This window comes from Brachyhypopomus gauderio, chromosome 7 (genome assembly GCF_052324685.1).
Source record: "Brachyhypopomus gauderio isolate BG-103 chromosome 7, BGAUD_0.2, whole genome shotgun sequence".
Classification (NCBI taxonomy): domain Eukaryota; kingdom Metazoa; phylum Chordata; class Actinopteri; order Gymnotiformes; family Hypopomidae; genus Brachyhypopomus; species Brachyhypopomus gauderio.
Genome location: NC_135217.1, coordinates 16,426,936 through 16,447,189, shown reverse-complemented (window position 1 = coordinate 16,447,189; position 20,254 = coordinate 16,426,936). Strand labels below are relative to the sequence as shown.

Here is a 20,254-nt window from a genome sequence, read left to right as displayed (position 1 = left end):
GGGTGCCCAGGGATGCTGCTAAGAATTAGTTGTTACATGAAATGTCTTTGTTTTCGTTATATATAGCCTTTTGTCAAATACAATCATCCTAATTTCTGTTAATAAATATTTTAAAATGATATGTGCACATTAACAATAGGCATCTTCCTTACTACACATTAATAAATCACACCCTGCAGTTGCACAATCCAAATGAGCGGAGCTGAAGACGTTACAGGATAGTAGTCAGCATCTGCCGAGATTATAATGGCTACTAAAAATCTTTAAAAGTATTTTGAAAAAGATAAAGATTAATCAAACAAAGTAAAGTGCAAGTTATGTCATCAACGTCTTTCATTTCGCACAACAACAACCAACATGGCATACCATTTAAAAGGCGAAAAAAAAAACAGTTCAGCCGTTTGTCGTTTCGGTCGTGTCGTCTCGTCTTGTTTCGTCACGGTGCATCTCGACAAGTAGGCCTATAAACATTTTTTGTTGTTTGCTTTTTAAACCCCGTTACTTGAACCTTTCCTTATATTTTTTTTGCTGTTGTGTGGCAATTTTTAAAATATTTTCAGGCAGGTGTGTAACTGTACACAGTCTCTTTAAGGAGCAGCAAGTGCGCCTGCATCAGTACGCAGCGCGCAGAGAGAGTTAGTTCTAGTTTTCCCTTGGTGCGACTCATCGAGAGACTACTTGGCCCTGCTTGTTCATATTGTTTTTCATTGTGAGTAACGCAAGAGAGCTTGTAATGGTCTTTATTCATGTATGGATGGTCCCGTATAGCTGGAGCTCAGACTGTGTCAAATAAACCAGGCTTCACACTGTCTACCCGACTGCCGCGTTTGTTTCCGGCCTACTCCCTGTGCTCCACGACTCATCCCCTGAACTCGGTTGCAAAGCTCCCTTCTATCCGGGTTGGAGTGGAGACTGATATCCACACCACAAACACCACGGTTACTTTTTTTTTGTTAATGTTCTCTAATGTTTCATTAAAAATAAATAAGTAAATAAATAAAAGCTGAATAAAGACAACCTACCATGTTTATTTATTTTTATTTATTTAACTTTATTTAACCAGGAAGGTCCCATTGAGATTAAAATCTCTTTTTCAAGGGAGTCCTGGCCAAGATAGGCAGCAACAAAATACAAATAAAACACTGTTGCAAAGAATTACATGGTTAAAATACATGTTCAAAAGACAAAAGTTAAAATATATATTCGTAGAATAATTAAGATTTTACAAATAGGTTAAGTAAAACAAGTACAAATTATGGAATTAGCCACAAAAGTTTGCAGTTTTAGTTTGAAAGCATTCAAAGAAATTAATTCTGTCAGTTTCCAATCTTTCTGTAACCTATTCCATGAGGAGGGCGCAGAGTAAACAAAAGCCTTTTTTCCCAAATCAGTGCGGGCATAAGGGATAGGAAGTAGCAGCTGATTCTGAGATCGAAGTAAGTAAGGAATATCACTTCTCAGTGTAATTAAACCGCAAATATAGGTTGGCAGTAGCCCAAGTAATGCCTTGTAAATAAAAGTGTACCAGTGACAGGATCTACGGATGGACAAAGCAGGCCACCCCACCCGAACATATAGATCACAGTGATGAGTTGACACCTTACAATTGGAGATAAACCTAAGAGAGGCATGATAAACAGTATCAACCATCCGAAGACATTTTACAGAGGCATTCATATACAGCAAATCTCCATAATACTTATACATTTATCAGAGTGTTTTAGGTTTTTACTTTGAAGTGGAAAAAAGTCCTTAATGAGAACGGGATCCCATTTAAGGTGCTCTAGATAAAAAAAAAAACCCTGATTTGACTATTAGTCAACTAAAGGGAAAATCCTTAGTTTGTGACAACATGTGTTGTGAAAAGCGCTATACAAATATATTTGATTTGATTTTGATTTGATTAGTTGAATACACCTCTAGTCTGTACTGATAGATGAGATATGGAAGTTATTCTGTGTCAATATTTAAAAGCAAATGTAATACGCATTTGCATTTACATGTTGCATTCATACAAGCAACTTTGAGCTCAAAATTCAAATTCAAATGCAATAGTTCCATTTGCATTTGCAATGTGATAGATGTCTATTCATGTTGCATTTACACATACATTTTGATGCTTTATTTGTGCCTTTATTGAAATGAAAATGTATTTCCTGATTTGAATGATCAAGTTCATGTGATCATGCAAAGGCTGTATCAAAATTGTAATTAAAATGCTATTCGCTCAATATGCCTTGCATTCTGCGATAACGCGTTTGAAATGTAATTTTCAACCTCACCACCACACTAAAAAGATGTCAATATTCAAATGTTAGTGGAGAAATAGCACCTCTCCTGTTTGCAATAACATTACGATACCAACAGCACTCAAACTGTGTCAAAATGCATTTTGAAAATGTAATCCGAGCAGAATGCATTTTCATTTGCATGGTCTTCCACTACAGTCACATTAGATTCCATCAGCCTTCCAATCAAATTCCATAGCCTCCACTTTATTTAGCCAAACGGGTTCCACAGCTTTCCACCTCAGGCAGCCAATCAGGACTGGACTATGTCACGCTAAGCAATACAGGCAAGTTTTTTGAAACATGGCCGCAGAAGTGCTCATTAGATTAATTCAAAGGGTATCGATTAGTGTGAACGGTTAATCGAGCAAGTGGCAGATTTCTTTGCCTTATTTGGCACTGATGTGAATGTTATTGCTAAATTGATCGCTGTGGCAGAGCAACTGAGTGTGTCTGGAACTACGGCACACCCAGTTGCTCTGCCACAGCACTCCATTGGCAATAACAGTCATACGGAATTATTTATTTTTAATAAAAAAAACAAACTTACAAAAATGTCCCTTCAGATACTGGGTAATACAGAAATGTATTGTGTTGCATGAAATATATATTTTTTGTGTAATGGAAGTGAATATAAAAAAATGAGGGAACGGTTTAGATGTGACTGTCATGTCTGGTACGAGGCAGAAGCAGCAGGAGGCGGAGTTAGAGCTGTTAACTCTTTATTGTCCATGTTTAACAAAAGAGATTCAAACAGCTCTTTAAGTGCAAGGTGGAATTGACGCTTCAAGAAAGGCTAAAGAAGTTAGCACATTAAGCTTAGCTTAGCTTCTCTGTCTCGTCTCAGTACCCTGACGCTGCTCTTCGAATTTCAAACTAGTATGGAATTGATTAAGTGGTCTCTCAACGCAATTGATACTATTTTTTCCACAAGGAGTCATGGGGCGGGAGAACCCACATGTCTGGACGGAACATTCTCAGCTGGAAATGTGCTTGACTCATGGGCGACGTGGCGTGGTTTGTGTCTCATGCCTCCCTCTCTGGAAGATATTGAGGATGTATATCTATTTGGAACTTTGATCACTGAGTTTCTGCTGATCGATTCTTGCTAAATTTACATTCTCGTTTAACTACATTGGCGCCCAAACAAACCACTCCCTAAAGATCGTAACTATGCCAGACCTCATGATGTCTGGCTATGATGTTTGTGCTATTGGAAATCTCTGTTGTGGTTGGGCTGGTGTTCTGAGGGTGATTCATTCATTTTTTAGATGAAGTTGTCTACAAGAAAGTTGTGGTGGCAATTACTTCTGAACCCATTGGACTGACACGAGAGTGGTTCCTTTCTCATCTTCTTCAATGTACCAAGTTGCTCATATCTTTTGAGGGTCTGCATTCAGTAGGATTGACCTTTTTGTGTAGTCACAAATTCTTCATCCTTCTTATTGGCTTTAGAATTGACACAGTAAAGACAATTTTCAAGTTCAGCAACATCCACACAGTCCTTCATCTTGGCATGTGGGTTAATCCACTGACATTTCAAACACAGATTGTTTGAAAGTTTTTGTTTCTCTTTCCTTTTCCCGTTTTCTTTGACTTCCAAGAATTTAGACTTGCTGGAACTTTGGTACTAGTTTATTTGTTTTGCAATTATAGAATCTTTATCCAAATGTTATATTTATATTAGCTTTATTAATTTAGCTTCTTACAGCCTCAGTGTGACGGGCAGGGTGAGCAACTAAAAAGGAAGCGATCACGCCAAGTCTCAGGGAAAGAGGATGGTTTAATAGAAAGTGCGCAAACCAAAAACCCTTGACATAGTTCCAGATTAAGGAAATAATAACCAGCAGTCAACTGGTACAAAGACAAGACATATATAGACGAACAAACGACCCTCAGGTGAGACGAATCACAGGTCCCGCCCACCTGAGGGACGAACATCACATGACCAAAACAGGACAGCTGCCGCTGTAGATGGGGGCGACTGTCACGTCCAGCCCCTCCCTCCTCCCTGGTCCTGCCTAGCTCCCCGCTCCCATTCGTTCCTCCCTCTGTCTGTCACGCCCCCGTCGTCAGTCTCGTACACCTGAGTCTTGTTCCACCGTCGTGCTTCCATGTATAAAAACCCCCTCATGTTTTACCCCGGTGTCGGTCATTCCTCGTGTGTAAGTCCCTCGCTTCTCCTCTGCCCTGCTTCATGATCTGTTTATTAGTGTCTTTGTACTCCCTCTCTGTTTCGTTCTTATCCTTCGCTTGTTTGTTTTCCCCGTGTTCACAGCTTGTGTTTTCTTTGTGTATGTCCCCAGTCTGTAGTAGTCTTTTGCAATTTAACTTCTCATTGTCAATCTAGTTAGTTGGTGTGGTTTGTTAGTCCTCCCTGTTTGCCTTCTCGTGGTTTTTGTATGCTTTTGTGTTCATGTCCTGGTTGTCTACCTCCCTCCTAGTTTTGTCTACCGTCATAGTTTTCCTCGTTACCCAACCTCCCAGCTCCACAAGGTTTGTCCTGACTTAGTTTTGTATTGTTTGCTCTCTCAGTTTCAATTTAGTGTTTTATAGTTTTCTACCCAACTCATGTTGGCTCGGTTACCTTATGGTTTTGTTAGTCGTTTGGTCTAGTGTATGTTTTCCTTCTACCTCCTTATCTCTCGTTAGCCCTCATTGCTCTGTGTTGTGTTTCCTGTTCTTTAATAAAACATTTGAATATCTGCATGTGCGTCACCCCCGCCCCTGAAACGTTACAGCGACCAGCGAAGCTTGGTACCTCCCCCTCTCAGCAGATCAGTAAGGGGCTCTGCGATCTGACTATATGCGTGTATGAACCGCCTATAGAAATTCGTGAAGCCCAGAAACCTCTGAAGCTCGCGTCGTGTGTGAGGCTGCGTCCATTTCACGACCGCCTCCACCTTCCTGTGCTGCATGTGCATGGAGCCTGGCCTAATGGTGTTACCTAGGAAGTTCACCTCATTGAGATGGAACTCGCACTTCTCCAGCTTGCAATACAAATGATTGCGCAAGAGCGTGCCCAGAACTGCCCGTACATCATGCACATGTTGGTCTAAGGAGGGTGAAGAGATCAGGATGTCGTCGATGTAAGCGACTACGCATCTATTCAGATACTCCCTTAAGACCTCGTTAATGAACGCCTGGAAGAACGACGGAGCAGAGGCCAAGCCATAAGGCTAGACGCGATACTCGTAGTGACCCGTAGAGGTACTAAACGCCGTCTTCCATTCATCACCCTTGGGTACGCGAATAAGGTTGTAGGTGCTGCGTGCACTTGCGTGCTTGCACGCGTCTCGACTCCTCCAGATGAATCAGGGGCACCCTCAGCTCCTCAGCGACGCTTCTCCGCATTATGTTCCCCGAGGCTCCCGAGTCCACTAGAGGGAACACAGATAGAGACATTGCCCCGTAAGACACAGACACCTCCCATGTTAGCAGGTTTCCCATTAGAGAAATACTCACCCTAGCCTGCCCCCTCCTTGGGCCAGTGGTCCAAGTGAGGGGGGAGGGGGGCGGTAGCACCCATCTCCATGGGCTCGGCTGTCGTGGTCTCACGGGGCGGTGTGTGTACGGGAGCCTGCGGGGTAGTCGGAAGCGCCGCTCCTCCTTTTCGCTCCTGCAGCAACCTGTCCATGGTGATCGCCAGGGGGGTGGAAATCAGCGTCCGCGGTAGTGGAGAGCGGGCTGACACCTGCACTGTTAAAGCCTGTATGCAGGTCGTCAGAGTGGACACCAGCGAGCGGAGTTCCTGGAGCTCCTGCTGTTGCTTACCCAGGACGATGCCTTGGTGGGCCAGTACCTCCAGAGGTGAGGCGCCCTCGCCTATTCCACGTCTCCGGCTGCCTCTATCCCACAGAATGTGCAGCCTGGAGCAGCCGGAGACGTGGAATAGTTGAACAGAAGGAAGTTTATTCTCCATGGCAACCAAACCAGTAAAGCTCTTGGCGCACACACTGAAAGTGATGCAGAGTAAAGCTCACAGCGCACACCAGTAAAGCTCTTAGCGCGCACACAGGTAGGGAACGCAGTGACGTGCTCGCCGGATCCAGAGACGCTCTTGTAGCAGCAATGTGCAGCACTGGACCAGACGACCTGCGGGCTTAAAAAAGAGCAATGTAACAAGAAACAGGTGTCTAGTATACTGGTGATTGTGACTGTGGGAGTGGTTGCGTACTCGGGGGTGTGTGCTGGGATCGGCTGCTGGCCCTCTGGTGGCGACCCGGCCCCCTCACCGTGACAATAACAAAAGAAATGCTGCTAAAAAGTAACTTTTAAAATAGTCTAAATAACCTAAAACAGATAAAACCAAATGACAAATAACAAAATAACTCCCCAAATTATAATAGGGATGATATTAAATATTTAAACAAATAATTATATCTGCATAAATTCAATGAAATGAAATTGTCAGGTCATAAATAATGTGATTTTTGATAAATGTGATATATGAAATGTCTTCTTAACTATCCTTATTATATTAGGGGTGGGACGCGATCAAAAAAATTAATCGAATTAATCGGAAGCGTTGTAATTAATTAATCGAAATTTATCGCATTTTAATCGCATTTCAGTATTTAACATGAGAAATATTAATTTAAGTTTAAATGATGAATGAATCAATGAACATAATCATAAACTTCAACATCTTGTTTATTTTTCCACCAGTCTACTACATAGACCAGGGGTGGGCAATTAATTTTTACAAGGGGCCACATGAGAAACCTGAATTGTGTCAGAGGGCCACACAAACAATAATGACGTCATCACAGTGGCTCCGCCCACCTCACGCAAACTTCCGCGAACGGCGGAGGCATTTATACTTGCCGCGTCACATTCTGTGCAGTGTTCTCTGAAACGATGTGTGTTGGTATAAAGAAACACCCGTCAAAAACAGGGGAAGGAACATTTACCTGACCAATTTTAATGTTGCTTTATGTTTCAGATTGTAAAAGTGCTGGAATTTAGGCTAAATACTTGAAAATGTTTGAAATTGTAACTACTACGTTTCACAACAAATAGCCATCTGAATGAACAGTTTTCTTGTATTACGTTAACAAATACGAGCCTCTTGTAATTCCAGGACGAAACATGAGAGAACGTGAAGATGTTAAGATTGGGCGTTTTGAAAATAAACAACAATTAAATAATGTGATAAAAAAGCGAATTATTTCGGATCATTTCGAATATATGTATAAATATTTAACTTAATTAGGTTTAACGTGCTGGGAAATATTGAAATGGACCTTGAAAGTGACGTATAAATGCTTTAATTCCACCTTGTAAAGGTGTATGTGACGCTCGAAATATGAGGCACTACGAACGTCGAACTGTGCAACACTTGACTTTTAATGTGAACAAATAAACACGTGAAGGTCCGTGTGGAGTGCGAACAGAAAACACACCTCTCACACAGGCACGAAACTTTAGACAAAGACGAGCACAAGACACTGCGCGAACGCACATTATATACAGTTGTGATCAAATTTATTCAACCCCCAATGCTGCGAAGGGTTTTATGGAATTATGTGTTCATAATGAAATCTTACAAGGACTTGTTAAAGAACTAAATGCAACTAAGATAGCATCAATTTTTTTTGTCATAAAGTATTAAATGGCCTTTTTGTGATTTCTTCATTGACACAATTATTCAACCCCTTTATGACTACCACTCCTAAGAACAGAGGTTCATTCCAGTGTTTTCCATCAGGTATTGAAAACATCTGTGGATGTCAACGAGCAGCAATCAAGCATGATAAGCACCAATTAGGCAGATTTAAAAGGACTGTGATACTCAGCTCCTTCTAGACATCTACTGGTGTGTTTCCAAGCATGGTGAAGGCAAGAGAATGGTCCCAGAAGACAAGAGAAGAGGTTATTGCTCTTCACAAGAATGGCAATGGATATAAAAAGATTGCGAAGTTGTTAAATATTCCAAGAGACACTATCGGAAGTATCATTCGCAAGTTCAAGTTAAAGGGCACAGTGGAAACGTTACCTGGTCGTGGCAGAAAGAAGATCCTGACCGCGACTGCTGTGCGCTACCTGAAGCGTAATGTGGAGAAAAATCCCCGCGTGACTGCTAAGGAACTGAAAAAAGACCTGTCAGATGTGGGCACTGAAGTTTCAGCTCAGACAATAAGGCGCGCACTGCATAACAAAGACCTCCATGCCAGAACGCCCAGACGCACCCCCTTGCTGACTCCAAAGAACAAGAAAAGTCGACTGCAGTATGCCAAAAGTCATGTGGACAAGCCACAAAGGTTTTGGGACAGTGTACTGTGGTCAGATGAAACTAAATTAGATCTGTTTGGGACAATGGACCAGCGCTATGTTTGGAGAAGGAAGAACCAGGCTTATGAACAAAAGAACACCTTGCCTACTGTGAAGCATGGCGGGGGGTCAATTATGCTTTGGGGCTGTTTTGCTTCTAATGGTACAGGAAAGCTTCAACGTGTGCAGGGTACCATGAATTCCCTTCAGTACCAGGAGATCTTGGAGGAAAATGTGATGGAGTCAGTCAGAAACCTGCGGCTTGGGAGACGTTGGACCTTCCAACAGGACAATGATCCGAAGCACACATCCAAGTCCACTAGAGCATGGTTGAACATGAAAGGCTGGAACATTCTAGAGTGGCCATCGCAATCACCAGACTTAAATCCAATTGAGAACCTCTGGTGGGACCTAAAGAAGGCAGTTGCAGTGCGCAAGCCTAAGAATGTGACTGAACTGGAGGCTTTTGCCCATGAAGAATGGGCTAAGATACCCATAGGTCGCTGCAAGACACTTGTGTCAAGCTATGCTTCACGCTTGAAAGCTGTCATAACTGGAAAAGGATGTTGTCCTAAGTACTAAAAAATAATGTCACTAGGGGGTTGAATAAAACTGATAATGATGTGAGCACAGTAAAGACATTTGTGGTTATTCCATCATAAATATTATGTTATGTTTGTCTAATTTATAAGTGCCTCTTTGATATAATTGTAAATAAGATGACTGAAATGATCAAAATCAATGTCAAACTGGCCAAAACACTTTATTTCAGTGGGGGTTGAATAAATTTGATCACAACTGTAGGTGATTAACACAGACCCTCGTGATCTCGAGACAAGGCACAGGTGCGACTACGAACACGCTCACAAACAACCCACACCCACGGACGTACTAATATGGACATAACAGCACGCAGACGACATAATGACACGCCCACAGGGAAGGGTCCGGAGCTGTGACCGTGACAGTGTACGAACCCTGCAAACATGACTTTGTTCATTGCGCTGAAGCGCGGCACGCGCGCGAAGTTACAAAATTCGAGAGGTGCACGACCTTGGGAATCAACAGCGCGTGAGGCCCTCCGCCACCGCAATTACATAATTTTCGCCACGCGGACCCTCGCGCTGCGTCAAGTATAAACCTGGCTTAAACCTAGCTTTAAAGCACTTCTACAGCACTTTCAAGGTCCATTTCAATATTTCCCAGCTGACTCAGGTTCTCTCTAAGCTCGGTTTCTGGAACGGAAAACCCTGAGTTTTTGTTAACTTTTCGTTAACCGCGTTTACTTACCCGGTTTCGTCACTGAATCCGCTTTCTGGAATACCCCCCGTTCAGTCAGCTATTTGTTGTGAATCGAAATACAGTTAGAATTTCAAGCATTTTCAAGTACTTTAGCCTAAATTCCAGCACTTTTCAAACCTGGAACACAATGCACAATTAAAATTCATCACATAAATTTTCCGCCGTTTGCGGAGGTTCGCGCGAGGTGCAACGTTCACTCCCGAAAGTATAAATTCAGCCTTAACTTGTCACTGATCACCTACAGTGTTTCTCGCACAGCTCACACACACACGCAGGTACGTCCACACGGAATTAACACAAACGTAGCGCTTTCAAAATAAAAGCGTCACAGTTGTATTGCACGCATGACATAGATATTTGTTTCATTTATGATTGGCCTCTCGCGGGCCGGACAGGGACGCACAATGGGCCGGATGTGGCCCGCGGGCCATAGTTTGCCCAGGTCTGACATAGACAAATAGATGAGTGCAAAAAACAGTTCAGAACACTGGAAATTCTGGCCAAAAATGTTGTTTAATTTTGGAAGTTTTGCTCAGGATATTGGAAGAATTGAAGTAAATCAGAAGATGTTTTTAATACCATTTTAGATGGTATATTTTTCTTTAATTTCCCAGGCCTCTGCCACAGGGATCTCCATAGTGCCTATAAGTGGTCTTCTGCATACTCAAAGCAAATGACTGGACCTTCATCATCTATAGATTCATCATCTATAATATGAGCTGTCACACCAAGATAATTCTTGTTGCTAACAGAGGTCCAGTGATCCCCAGTCAGAGCCACATTTGTTTCTTCACAATAACCTGTTTTACTTCCCTTTCCTCATCATACAGCTGCTGGATTTTCTTCGACATTGTCTTTCTGGACGGCAGTTCGTAACTTGCATCAGTTGACGCAATGTGCAGCGCTTCTTGTAAGCCTTTGTCTTCGACCACAGAGAGCGAACAACACTGCAAATAATATGACGCGTCATGTATAAACGCGTGCGGAGTCGCGCGCGACGGTCACTCGCGAAAGTTTAATCCAGTCTTAATGGTCCAATGAAGGTAATTTAAAAACCAGGGGTGAGTTTCCCAAAACGTTCTTAGCACTAAGTACTTCTTAACCTCGTACGTAAGAACGAGGTTACAAAGTACTTAGCGCTAAGAACGTTTTGGGAAACTCAACCCAAGACATTTTCTCACTTAAAAAAACCCGCGACGCCCGGGACAGGATGTGAAATATGGACATGTCCCGGGAAATACGGACGTTTGTTCACCATATCGTACTAGGAATACATTTAGCAGCTAAGTGATCATTACTGACCTGCGCGTTAGCCCCAACATGTTTTGCATTGGTGTGGTAACGAAGGGTGGAAGTGCTCCTGTGATAAGCGAACTCCTTCCTACATAAAGTGCAAATAACACTATTTTTGTTTGTACTTCTATCTGGAAGTTTCTTATATTTAAATTTCCCATCCACCAGCGTAGCCTCTTCAGTCATCTGCATCATGCTCATCTTATTGTGCGTCTATATAATCTGTATGTCTGGAACTCGTGCACGGAGAAACATTCCACAAAGTGTCTCATGCGTTAAAATGCGTTAATATTTTTAGTGCGTTAATTTTCCTGTAATTAATTAATCGAAATCAACGCGTTAAAGTCCCACCACTAATATATATATTATATATATATATATATATATATATATATATATATATATATATATATATATATATAATATAATATAATATATATAATATATATATATATATATATATATATATATATATATATATATATATATATATAAAACCATAATAGTAAAACAAGTATTATCTTTGCACATAAATTGTGCATTTGGAAAACAGGACCGCACAGCAGTTTTGACCTTTAGAGTTTCCTGTAGGATTTCTTTCTTTTTTCTGTTAGCAACACTCAGTGTCTAGAAGGTTCTGTTCCAAAGTAAAATTGTGCTGAATCCAAAAATGACTGTTGAATGAAAAGAAGTAGGCTGAATGGGAACCGCAGATTAAAAGTGCTTCATCTGCTGTTCCTTACTCAGGGTTGAGATTTTCAGTACTAAAGTGTACAATTGTGTGTGCTGAGTCTAAAAGTGTTTAAATAATACCCCCCCCACACACACACACGCACACACAGACGCTATCTTACCCTGTCTCTGTATCTCCCACTTTTTCAGTTTCATTTAATCTATATGATTTTATATATTTTTAGATATATGACAAAATCTGACCACAGAATAAAATTAACCACCTTTATATATTCTCTGAAACAACAAGTTAGAGCAGGTAAAAAGTGTTGTGTATAAATGTGTTTTGAGTTTGTGTTTACATATACATGAAATGTATACTACTAAGTAGTAAAATTGTCATTACACATTGTACTTTTTTTTGTAAATCTGTCTTGTGGCTGTAATTCATTCACAATTGGTTGTGATAGATCTTTGGAACTAATACACCTTGTATTTGTGACAAGTGTACTGTGAATTGGACCTGTACTGATTAGTTAACATCATTATAAACTCGTTATATTACCTTTTTCTGATTGTGTATATTTAAACCATTACTGTAATGTATATGTTTGATCTGGATAATCTCTAATGCTGTGTACATTTACTAGCACCGTTAATCCATTATTGATCCATTACTAATTACACTGAATGGTCACATGTATGAGACCAGACATGTAAGGAACAACCTGCCTATCGTTTAAAGTAGGGTTAGTGTTAGGGTTAGATTTAGGGTGAAGGGTAGGGTTAACTCTAACCATATCTGTGTCTACGTGTTCTTATGTTCATGTGTGTTCAACTTTGTTAGTCGTATCCAGAGCCGGAGTGGCTAATCGGGAGATTCGGGAGGATTCCTGATGGGCCGGCTCGTGTCAGTCTCTAGTTTGGGCCGATTGGGAGGGAAAAATAGTTTGGGGCCGTATTTGGGCATGAAACTCCCGGGCTGAAAAAGTTTCCTCTCCTAACTGCAATAAAGAAAAATAAAAATTGAGACGACAGTACAGCTTTAGAAACGCAATAACCAATAACATTTGTACTAGAAAACTTCTTAAGCAAAATAAGGTTTCAACAAAATAAGGTTCACAGCTCCGTGTTCCTCGGGAGCGGAATATGTAAACAATGCGCACAAGGACATCAAAAGAATGAATCGAAACTAGCTAGCTAACTGTCATTTGAAACTGGTATTGCGCTGAATTATAACTGCCAGGCCCTCTGTAAACGAACAGCAGGCATCACAGTCCTGATAAGGGGAGACACAGGCTCACAGGCTTCCACTTAACCCCTCACCTTCCAACACAGATTGAATAGACACGGGTGAATAATTTATTTGCTTATATTTTTTGTAATTGTTTAGATGCCGATTGTCAAACTATAAGTAGATAAAATAAAATTGGATAAATTATATATATATTTATGTTTTAAGAATATTTTAGGCCCTCTGAGAGGGCGTAGAGGGCCCTGACGGTTCCCCACTGATATATATATATATTGGGTAGTCATGGCCTGGTGGTAGGGAACCGGTCTTGTGACCAGAGGGTCGTGGGTTTCGATTCCCAGACCTGAGGCCATGACTGAGGTGCCCTTGAGCAAGGCACTTAACCCCAACTGCTCCCCGGGTGCCGGGCTAGGGCTGCCCACCGCTCTGGGCACGTGTGATCCACAGCCCCCTAGTAGTCACTAGTGTGTGTGTGTGTGTTCTAACTGCACAGATGGGTTAAAAGCGGAGGACAAATTTCGATTGCGGTGTAAAAATCACAATTGACAAAATACGGCACATTTACATTTATATTGCCAAAAGTATTCGCTCACCCATCCAAATGATCAGAATCAGGTGTTCCAGAACCTTCCATGGCCACAGATGTATAAAATTAAGCACCTAGGCATGCAGACAAATGTGAATTCCAGTGTGGAACTGTGATAGGATGTCACTTGGATGCCACCTGGGCGTGATTACTATTGTTGTATTAGGTACCTCTTCCTCCACACGTCTCCCAAGGATCAATTCTTAGGCCAGAGTCTGGTGTGGATTAACTTAGAAGGTGAGCCAATACTTCTGGCAATATAGTGTACCCTCATTTTGATGTTTGTCTTATTCTTAAATATTTCATGTAGGTTAGATTGAAGTGCTCAATATTGCATAAATTAATTCTTCAGAGGCTGGACAGAAAGTGGATCAGCTGGATGTGAAGGAGAGAGATGATGACAGATTGATTGCTCCCCATTCTCTGTGTCTGCACAACAAACCCGGACCTCCTTAGATGGATTGATCTGGCTTTTAATCAGTGGGGTTGTGCTTCCTCTCCATTTGTGCTGTCATACCTCACAGTGCTAACAGATTACATTGGTCTCTGTCCCTTTTAATAATTCCCTAAAGTGACAAGAAGGAAACTGCAACTCTAAATAACAAGAAGTCCATCACAGACTAATGTACAGGGAGAAATTTTGGTTGTAGTCCAGGCACCATTACTGTCTCTGCTCTTTGTTGGTGGACATGGGTGTTGTGACATTCTACAAGCAGCAGGAATAAGATGTGAGCTAAAAATACAAACAAAGTTTACTGAGCACTTGCAAAACAAAGTAGCAATCTTAGGAAGGGGTGATGCGCTCTTGAGCAGACAGCTGGTGACATGGCGTAAAGCAGAGAAAAACACGGCATTGTGGGAGCTCTGAAGGGGCCGGTGCAGGGTGCACAGGCAAATGGAACAGGGGGGTAAAATCAGACTCAGCATTTGGGTCAAGGTGATCCTGGCTTGTGATTGGAGGGATGTGTGATCTCTGCCCTACGATTGGCTGCCCTTACTTTACAACCCTAACCTTACCCAAAAGGCCTTGCTGTATTGCATGATAAAACATCTTTAAGCATTCTATTTTTTTAATATGTATGTATTTTATTTGTGTGTGCTTCTTTCATTTATTATGTTTGATGACAGTGCATGCTAATAACGAGTTTATTATCCCAGCACATTTCACTACTAAGCTCTAGATTCTCACATTAGAAAACGTGAAAAACCCTCTAGGGAAGAATTCTCAGAGTTGCTGTAGTATCTGGTCTACTTCCAACTGCAGATTGTAATTAAAACATGCAGTGCTGATCACCGTAAGCCTCCCAACAATGGCTGACATTGAGTTTTGTAAGCTGTGCCATGAGATTTCATTAGGTGTCGTAATACTTTCCTAGTATGTAAAAACTCCCAGTTGTTGGGCCTGCTGAAGCAATGCAGAGGAAAATAAACAATAAATAGGCCTAACAGCTTTCATAGTTTTTAATGGCTCAAGAAGAAATGTTACAAAAACACGTCTGTTTTTCTCAGCGTGAGACAGAGCTGAAGTGTTTCTCCCCTCCTCCTCTTGGCTTTCTTGACTGCAGAACGGATCAACAGTATGAAAATTATTGCCTGTTCAGGTCCATTTTAGAGAGCTGTCGTCTATGCAAATGCCATCATGGACAAAAACAAACAGCGTAATTAGTTGGAGTGTCTGGGCGAGTGGCGGGTATTTCAGAGTGCAGGATTTCTCAGTAAGACCAGCTAGGAGTGAAGCATGTATAATAGGAATGTCTACGAATCTTCACCTATTGGACAGAAATGTCTACTAAGTCTTCTCCTATTGGACAGGAGGAATGTCTATAGCCTCTTCTCCTACTTCACAGCCTTGGTTTTTGACTTTGTGAAGTCTCCCCAGATGAAACTGGGGGATTAGTAGAGACGATTCTTGGGGCATAACTGCTTGTTTTACCACTAATATAAAGTGCTCAGTAGGAAATCTCAGGAAGGAATATGTATTTACTTGTGCAAAGCATGTGCGTTTACCACTGTCCAGGAATATGGAACTCATTAACTATTTGCACAATCTGTTAGCAAAGGTGGACTTGATGCCTTTTAGTGGAAGATTTGAGGAAGAACATTTTGAACTTCATTGTACTGGGCATTCACTGACCCTCTTCATTCACAGTATGTAAATCCTGGTGCAGGAAACCTTCAGAATAACTTACCACCATCTCTTAAGTGTCGTGTCTCAATGGGAAATCTTAGGCATGGTATCAATCATTAAGGGCTTGCATTTAAATGGAAGATTACCAAAGATTCAAAACATTCTTGCAAACTTAATAATAGCCAAATCAGCACAAATGTATTACAATTTCTCTAGAAAATTATTTGTATTCTCTTTGCTTGCACTGAAACATCTTGTCAAGGGATATCTGTGTTCTCATTTTTTACACAGAAAATTCTTGTTGAGAGGGTCCTGTATATTATGTATATATTGAACACATACACACACAGCCACACCCACAGAAAGTACATATATAGACACAGACTACGTGTACACTCACCCAGAGGGAGGGGTCTGGGGCTGTGACGTGATATTTGCTAGTAATATACTTCTTCAGTCTTGTAAAATCTATGTAAAAGTGACATGTATTTTTTTTAAGTTGATACCTAAAATTAGGTTACGGTTAAGGTTAGGTTAATACATAACATTAATTTTATGACAAGGATACAGTGAATTTTATTTTTAAAAGTTTGACATTTTGGTCAAAGTAGGACTTACAATGTAATAATACATTATAACAATGTAACAGTGTAACAATCAAAGGTCTCTCATTCATAATAGAAAATGTGTTCTTGTTTGAAGTATGTTTGAAAACATTTTGTTCAATCACATGACCTGGTGCTCAGACAATAAGAATATGTAGGCCTATTTTTGTATGGATTTATTTTAGACATGTTACTTGCTATTGACATACACCGTTATACTATAAATTGACACTATATACAGAATATGCATGGTAATGTATAGTCTTTGAACAGCCATAAAGGTATTACAGTATTTCTACCAGATTTCTGTAATAATTATTTTGCCTTGTTTGTTGAGCAGTTTACAACATTTGGGGAGTGATGTGATTTTGCTGAGACAGTAAGGCAAGGTTCAAGGTAGTTTGAATGCAGAGATTTTACGTAAAATGTTTGTCAGTGTTTAACTCTTGTAAACTGTGACTAAGCATTTGAGGTTGTTAAACCAGACAAACTCCAGTCCAAACTGCTGGCAATCTGCCTTTATGTCCTGCTCCTACATCCTGATTTCTGAGTCCTGCCTCTTATGTCCTGTTTCTAATATCCTGCATCTTACATCCCGTTTCCTACATAATGTCTCTTATGCTCTACCTTCTGTTCTGCCTACTGTCCTGATTCCTAAATCCTGCCTGCTCCCTGCGTCCTGCCTGCACCTCTCTGATGTGCCACTGTGGATCAAGGAGAAGGACTCCTGTAACTGCTCATTAGAATTCCTTCCATTGTGGAGGAGTGCATAAATATTCAAGAGTTGCCCCCAGGGTTAGAGATGCAATAAAAGAATCCTCTGATGTGGGAGAGACTAAGATGGAGAGAGAGAGAGAGAGCGAGAGAGAGAGAGAGAGAGGAATAAAGAAGGAACAGAGTGATTGATAGATAGGATAGATAGAAAGAATAACAGATAGATGGTGAGACAGACATATGTAAGTACATAGGAAGCAAGAACTGAAAAAGATCAATAGACTGTCAGCAGGTAGTGAGACAGCAGGTAGTGAGACAGCAGCATCCAGTAATTTATATCTGACAGAAACATATGGTAGTTTATAGCTGAAAAATATTCAGTAAATGTTACAATTGGAGAGTGATGATTGATGCTTTTGCTGTTAATTCTTAGTGATTCTATTTTTAAATTCCTATTTTCAGCTGATATGTCATGTCACAAGTTATGATAGGTCTTCACTTAAATAACATGCTAATGTAACAGAGATGCTGCACTGAACATTGAGCTCACTAATCGTTGTGCTGTCTGCTGCTGTCTTTAACAGTGATCAACTTGATGATGAGTAAACTATTGGGTAAGCTCCATTACATTTCCATTATATATATTATTCGGATATAAATTGCATTAAAAAATCACATTTCCTCCTACATTAACTTTATTTAGTTGGAACCCACTAAGCATCATTTTCTGTTGAAATTGAATCACTGCTGGAAAATGATGTAGTTTGGCATTTTGATGACTTCTTTCTCTACAGCAACAGAGAACGGTGAGCTACCTCTCACACCCCGGGCGCCGGTTCTGGAGTTTAATGAGACAATTTTGGAGTGTAATGAGACACTTCTCCATCTGGAGATTGAGAAGTGTGGGGAACACTTCAAGATCAACATGGTGGAGGTGGATCCTCAGAACCTGTGCAACTTAACACATTTTATTGGGTAAATAACATCAACATAATTACACTTATACAGTGTGCCTGAGACTCACTGCAGATTCAGAGGAAGCAGGTTTCACAATAACAGAGGCGTATCTGATATTATCTAATTCATAACCTACTTGGCTGCCTCAAATTATCAGAATCTGTGAGTTACAAATTTTGTTAAGAGGTTCGAGTGGATGTTTATATCCCTGAATGTCCTCATCCCTGATTAACAATAATGTGCTAATGAGGTCATCAGGTCTATCAGATCTCTCAGGTCTTTATTCTTACTGTGAATGGTTGAGTCTACCACACAAAGTCACCAGGCACAAATACACTAGAGGTGAGGACCTCATGGGTGAAGGTTAGGTAATGAAACTCATGTCAGTCAGTACTGGAAACAACCTAAATACTTTAATAAGTATACTAACTTTATTTTAAAGGCATCTTTGCTAGACAGGGTGTTTTTCTCAGTGCTGCTCCTAAAGGAGAGATGGACCCCACACTGAACATCTCAGGAGGACAGAGGGCATCTCTCCCAGTAGGGAACACACTGCCATTTTATCTGCAGTTCGTGGAATCAGTTAAAATCTAGTGTATTGCTAAAACTTTATACAAGTTTTTTTATAAGTTTTGTACAACTAATTTTATTGTGTTTGTTTTAGTTCTTGTAGGATTAATCTTCACTTTAAGGGAGAACTGAATGTCTATCCAACAGGTTATCCAAGATCAAAAGATTGTAAAACCACTGCATTTTTTCACATGCAAATTATGTTATATAGCGATATTCAAAACTGTAGTGAAGTATAAAAGTTTGCAGAGAAACCAGAAGTCCTCCAGTTTTGGTCAGTGGTTCTTCATCAGCTTCATCCTGTTTCTTAGGACAATTTGTGTATTTCACTACAATTTTGAATATCTCTTCATCTCTTACTACAGCACTCTATATTCATCTTGAATCTTCTTTGGATTTAAATATAAGTTTCAGTTACTCATCTGGAATGTTCTTCAGACGTACATCCAGGTGAGTAACTGTACTGCAGTAAAAGATGTTGAGATATTCAGAATTGTAATAAAGCACACATGGATTCCAGAGAAACAGGGCATGGTCTTTCAACAGCTGTCCAACCAAAGTGTTTCTGAATTAGTAGCAGCAGCAACTAATTTGCATATGAAAACGTAGATGTTTATAAATCATCACATTTATTCCATGAGGTTCTGAAGTTCCAAGAGTGGAGATCTTTTTTCTGTCAGTTTTCTAATTTCATTGCAGCCAGATACAGATATGTCAGTAATGCAGCATGTTTGTATTTGTATTAGTATTACAATGCCTTGCCACTGGAAATGCCAAATACAAATCAACAAACCAATCAGCAAACCTTTTTTTGGTTTCTCCAATATAAAGCTGATTACAGCAAGTTATGCAGAAGACAACTCCTGCATAAGGAGGAATGAATGGTGACAGTTGATCGTTTTGTGCTAGCTAGTTTAGTGGCTGTGACATGTGGTTTATGTGTGGCCCATCTAGAGTGGTTGCAGGCTATAGTGCCACAGTTTCTATCTGCTTATCTCACTCTTGACAAGCATGTCTTTGATGTTTTTGTCTCATCTGTAGAAGATTAGTGGAGGATCCTTAAAAGGGGATGAAGTCTGTACATCATCCAGCAGGATCCTGAAGTGTTTCAGTACATTAGTCACTGTTTTATTTGTATGATGTTAAGTCGGCAGTTGTTTTTGTCCTAACAGTAGATTGTTTATAGGTCAGTGTGTTCACTCTGAATGGGTAAAACACATGCAATGGCATCAGATGAGACATTCTTATCGTGGATATAGTTTTTTTGGGAAGGTGTTTTATAGTTTATAGCCTGTCTGTGTGTGACACGTCCCAGGCCTACATACATGCATACTCTCTGTGGACTTCAGTTTACCCTTGAATGACAGCCCTCAATGGACATATGAACATCCTAGTAATTAAAACAATATATTCAGCTAGATGAAATCATAGCGCTTGACTTCCTTGTGTGTTTTACTGCTCTACCAGTGTTCATAATTGACTGTGCCTCCAGTGTCCCATTGGTGAGAGAAATGATCCCACTATGATTGCTCTGATTTCATTTGGTGAGCATTTCCCAGTTCTCATTTCAATGGTGAGCAGGTAGTTTAATGTGGTCATGGGCGTCTGTTA

At 40.6% G+C, this 20,254-nt stretch overlaps 1 protein-coding gene across 1 annotated transcript in view; it reads left to right on the top strand.

Moving 5' to 3' along the window:
* LOC143519061 (receptor activity-modifying protein 3) overlaps nt 1-20,254 on the top strand; it is a 35,331-nt gene that overhangs the window by 3,259 nt on the left and 11,818 nt on the right. Inside the window, exons 2-3 of the mRNA XM_077012112.1 lie at nt 17,701-17,730; nt 17,911-18,091. Of these exons, the coding sequence (XP_076868227.1) occupies nt 17,701-17,730; nt 17,911-18,091 (211 nt within the window). The remainder of the gene's footprint in view (nt 1-17,700; nt 17,731-17,910; nt 18,092-20,254) is intronic.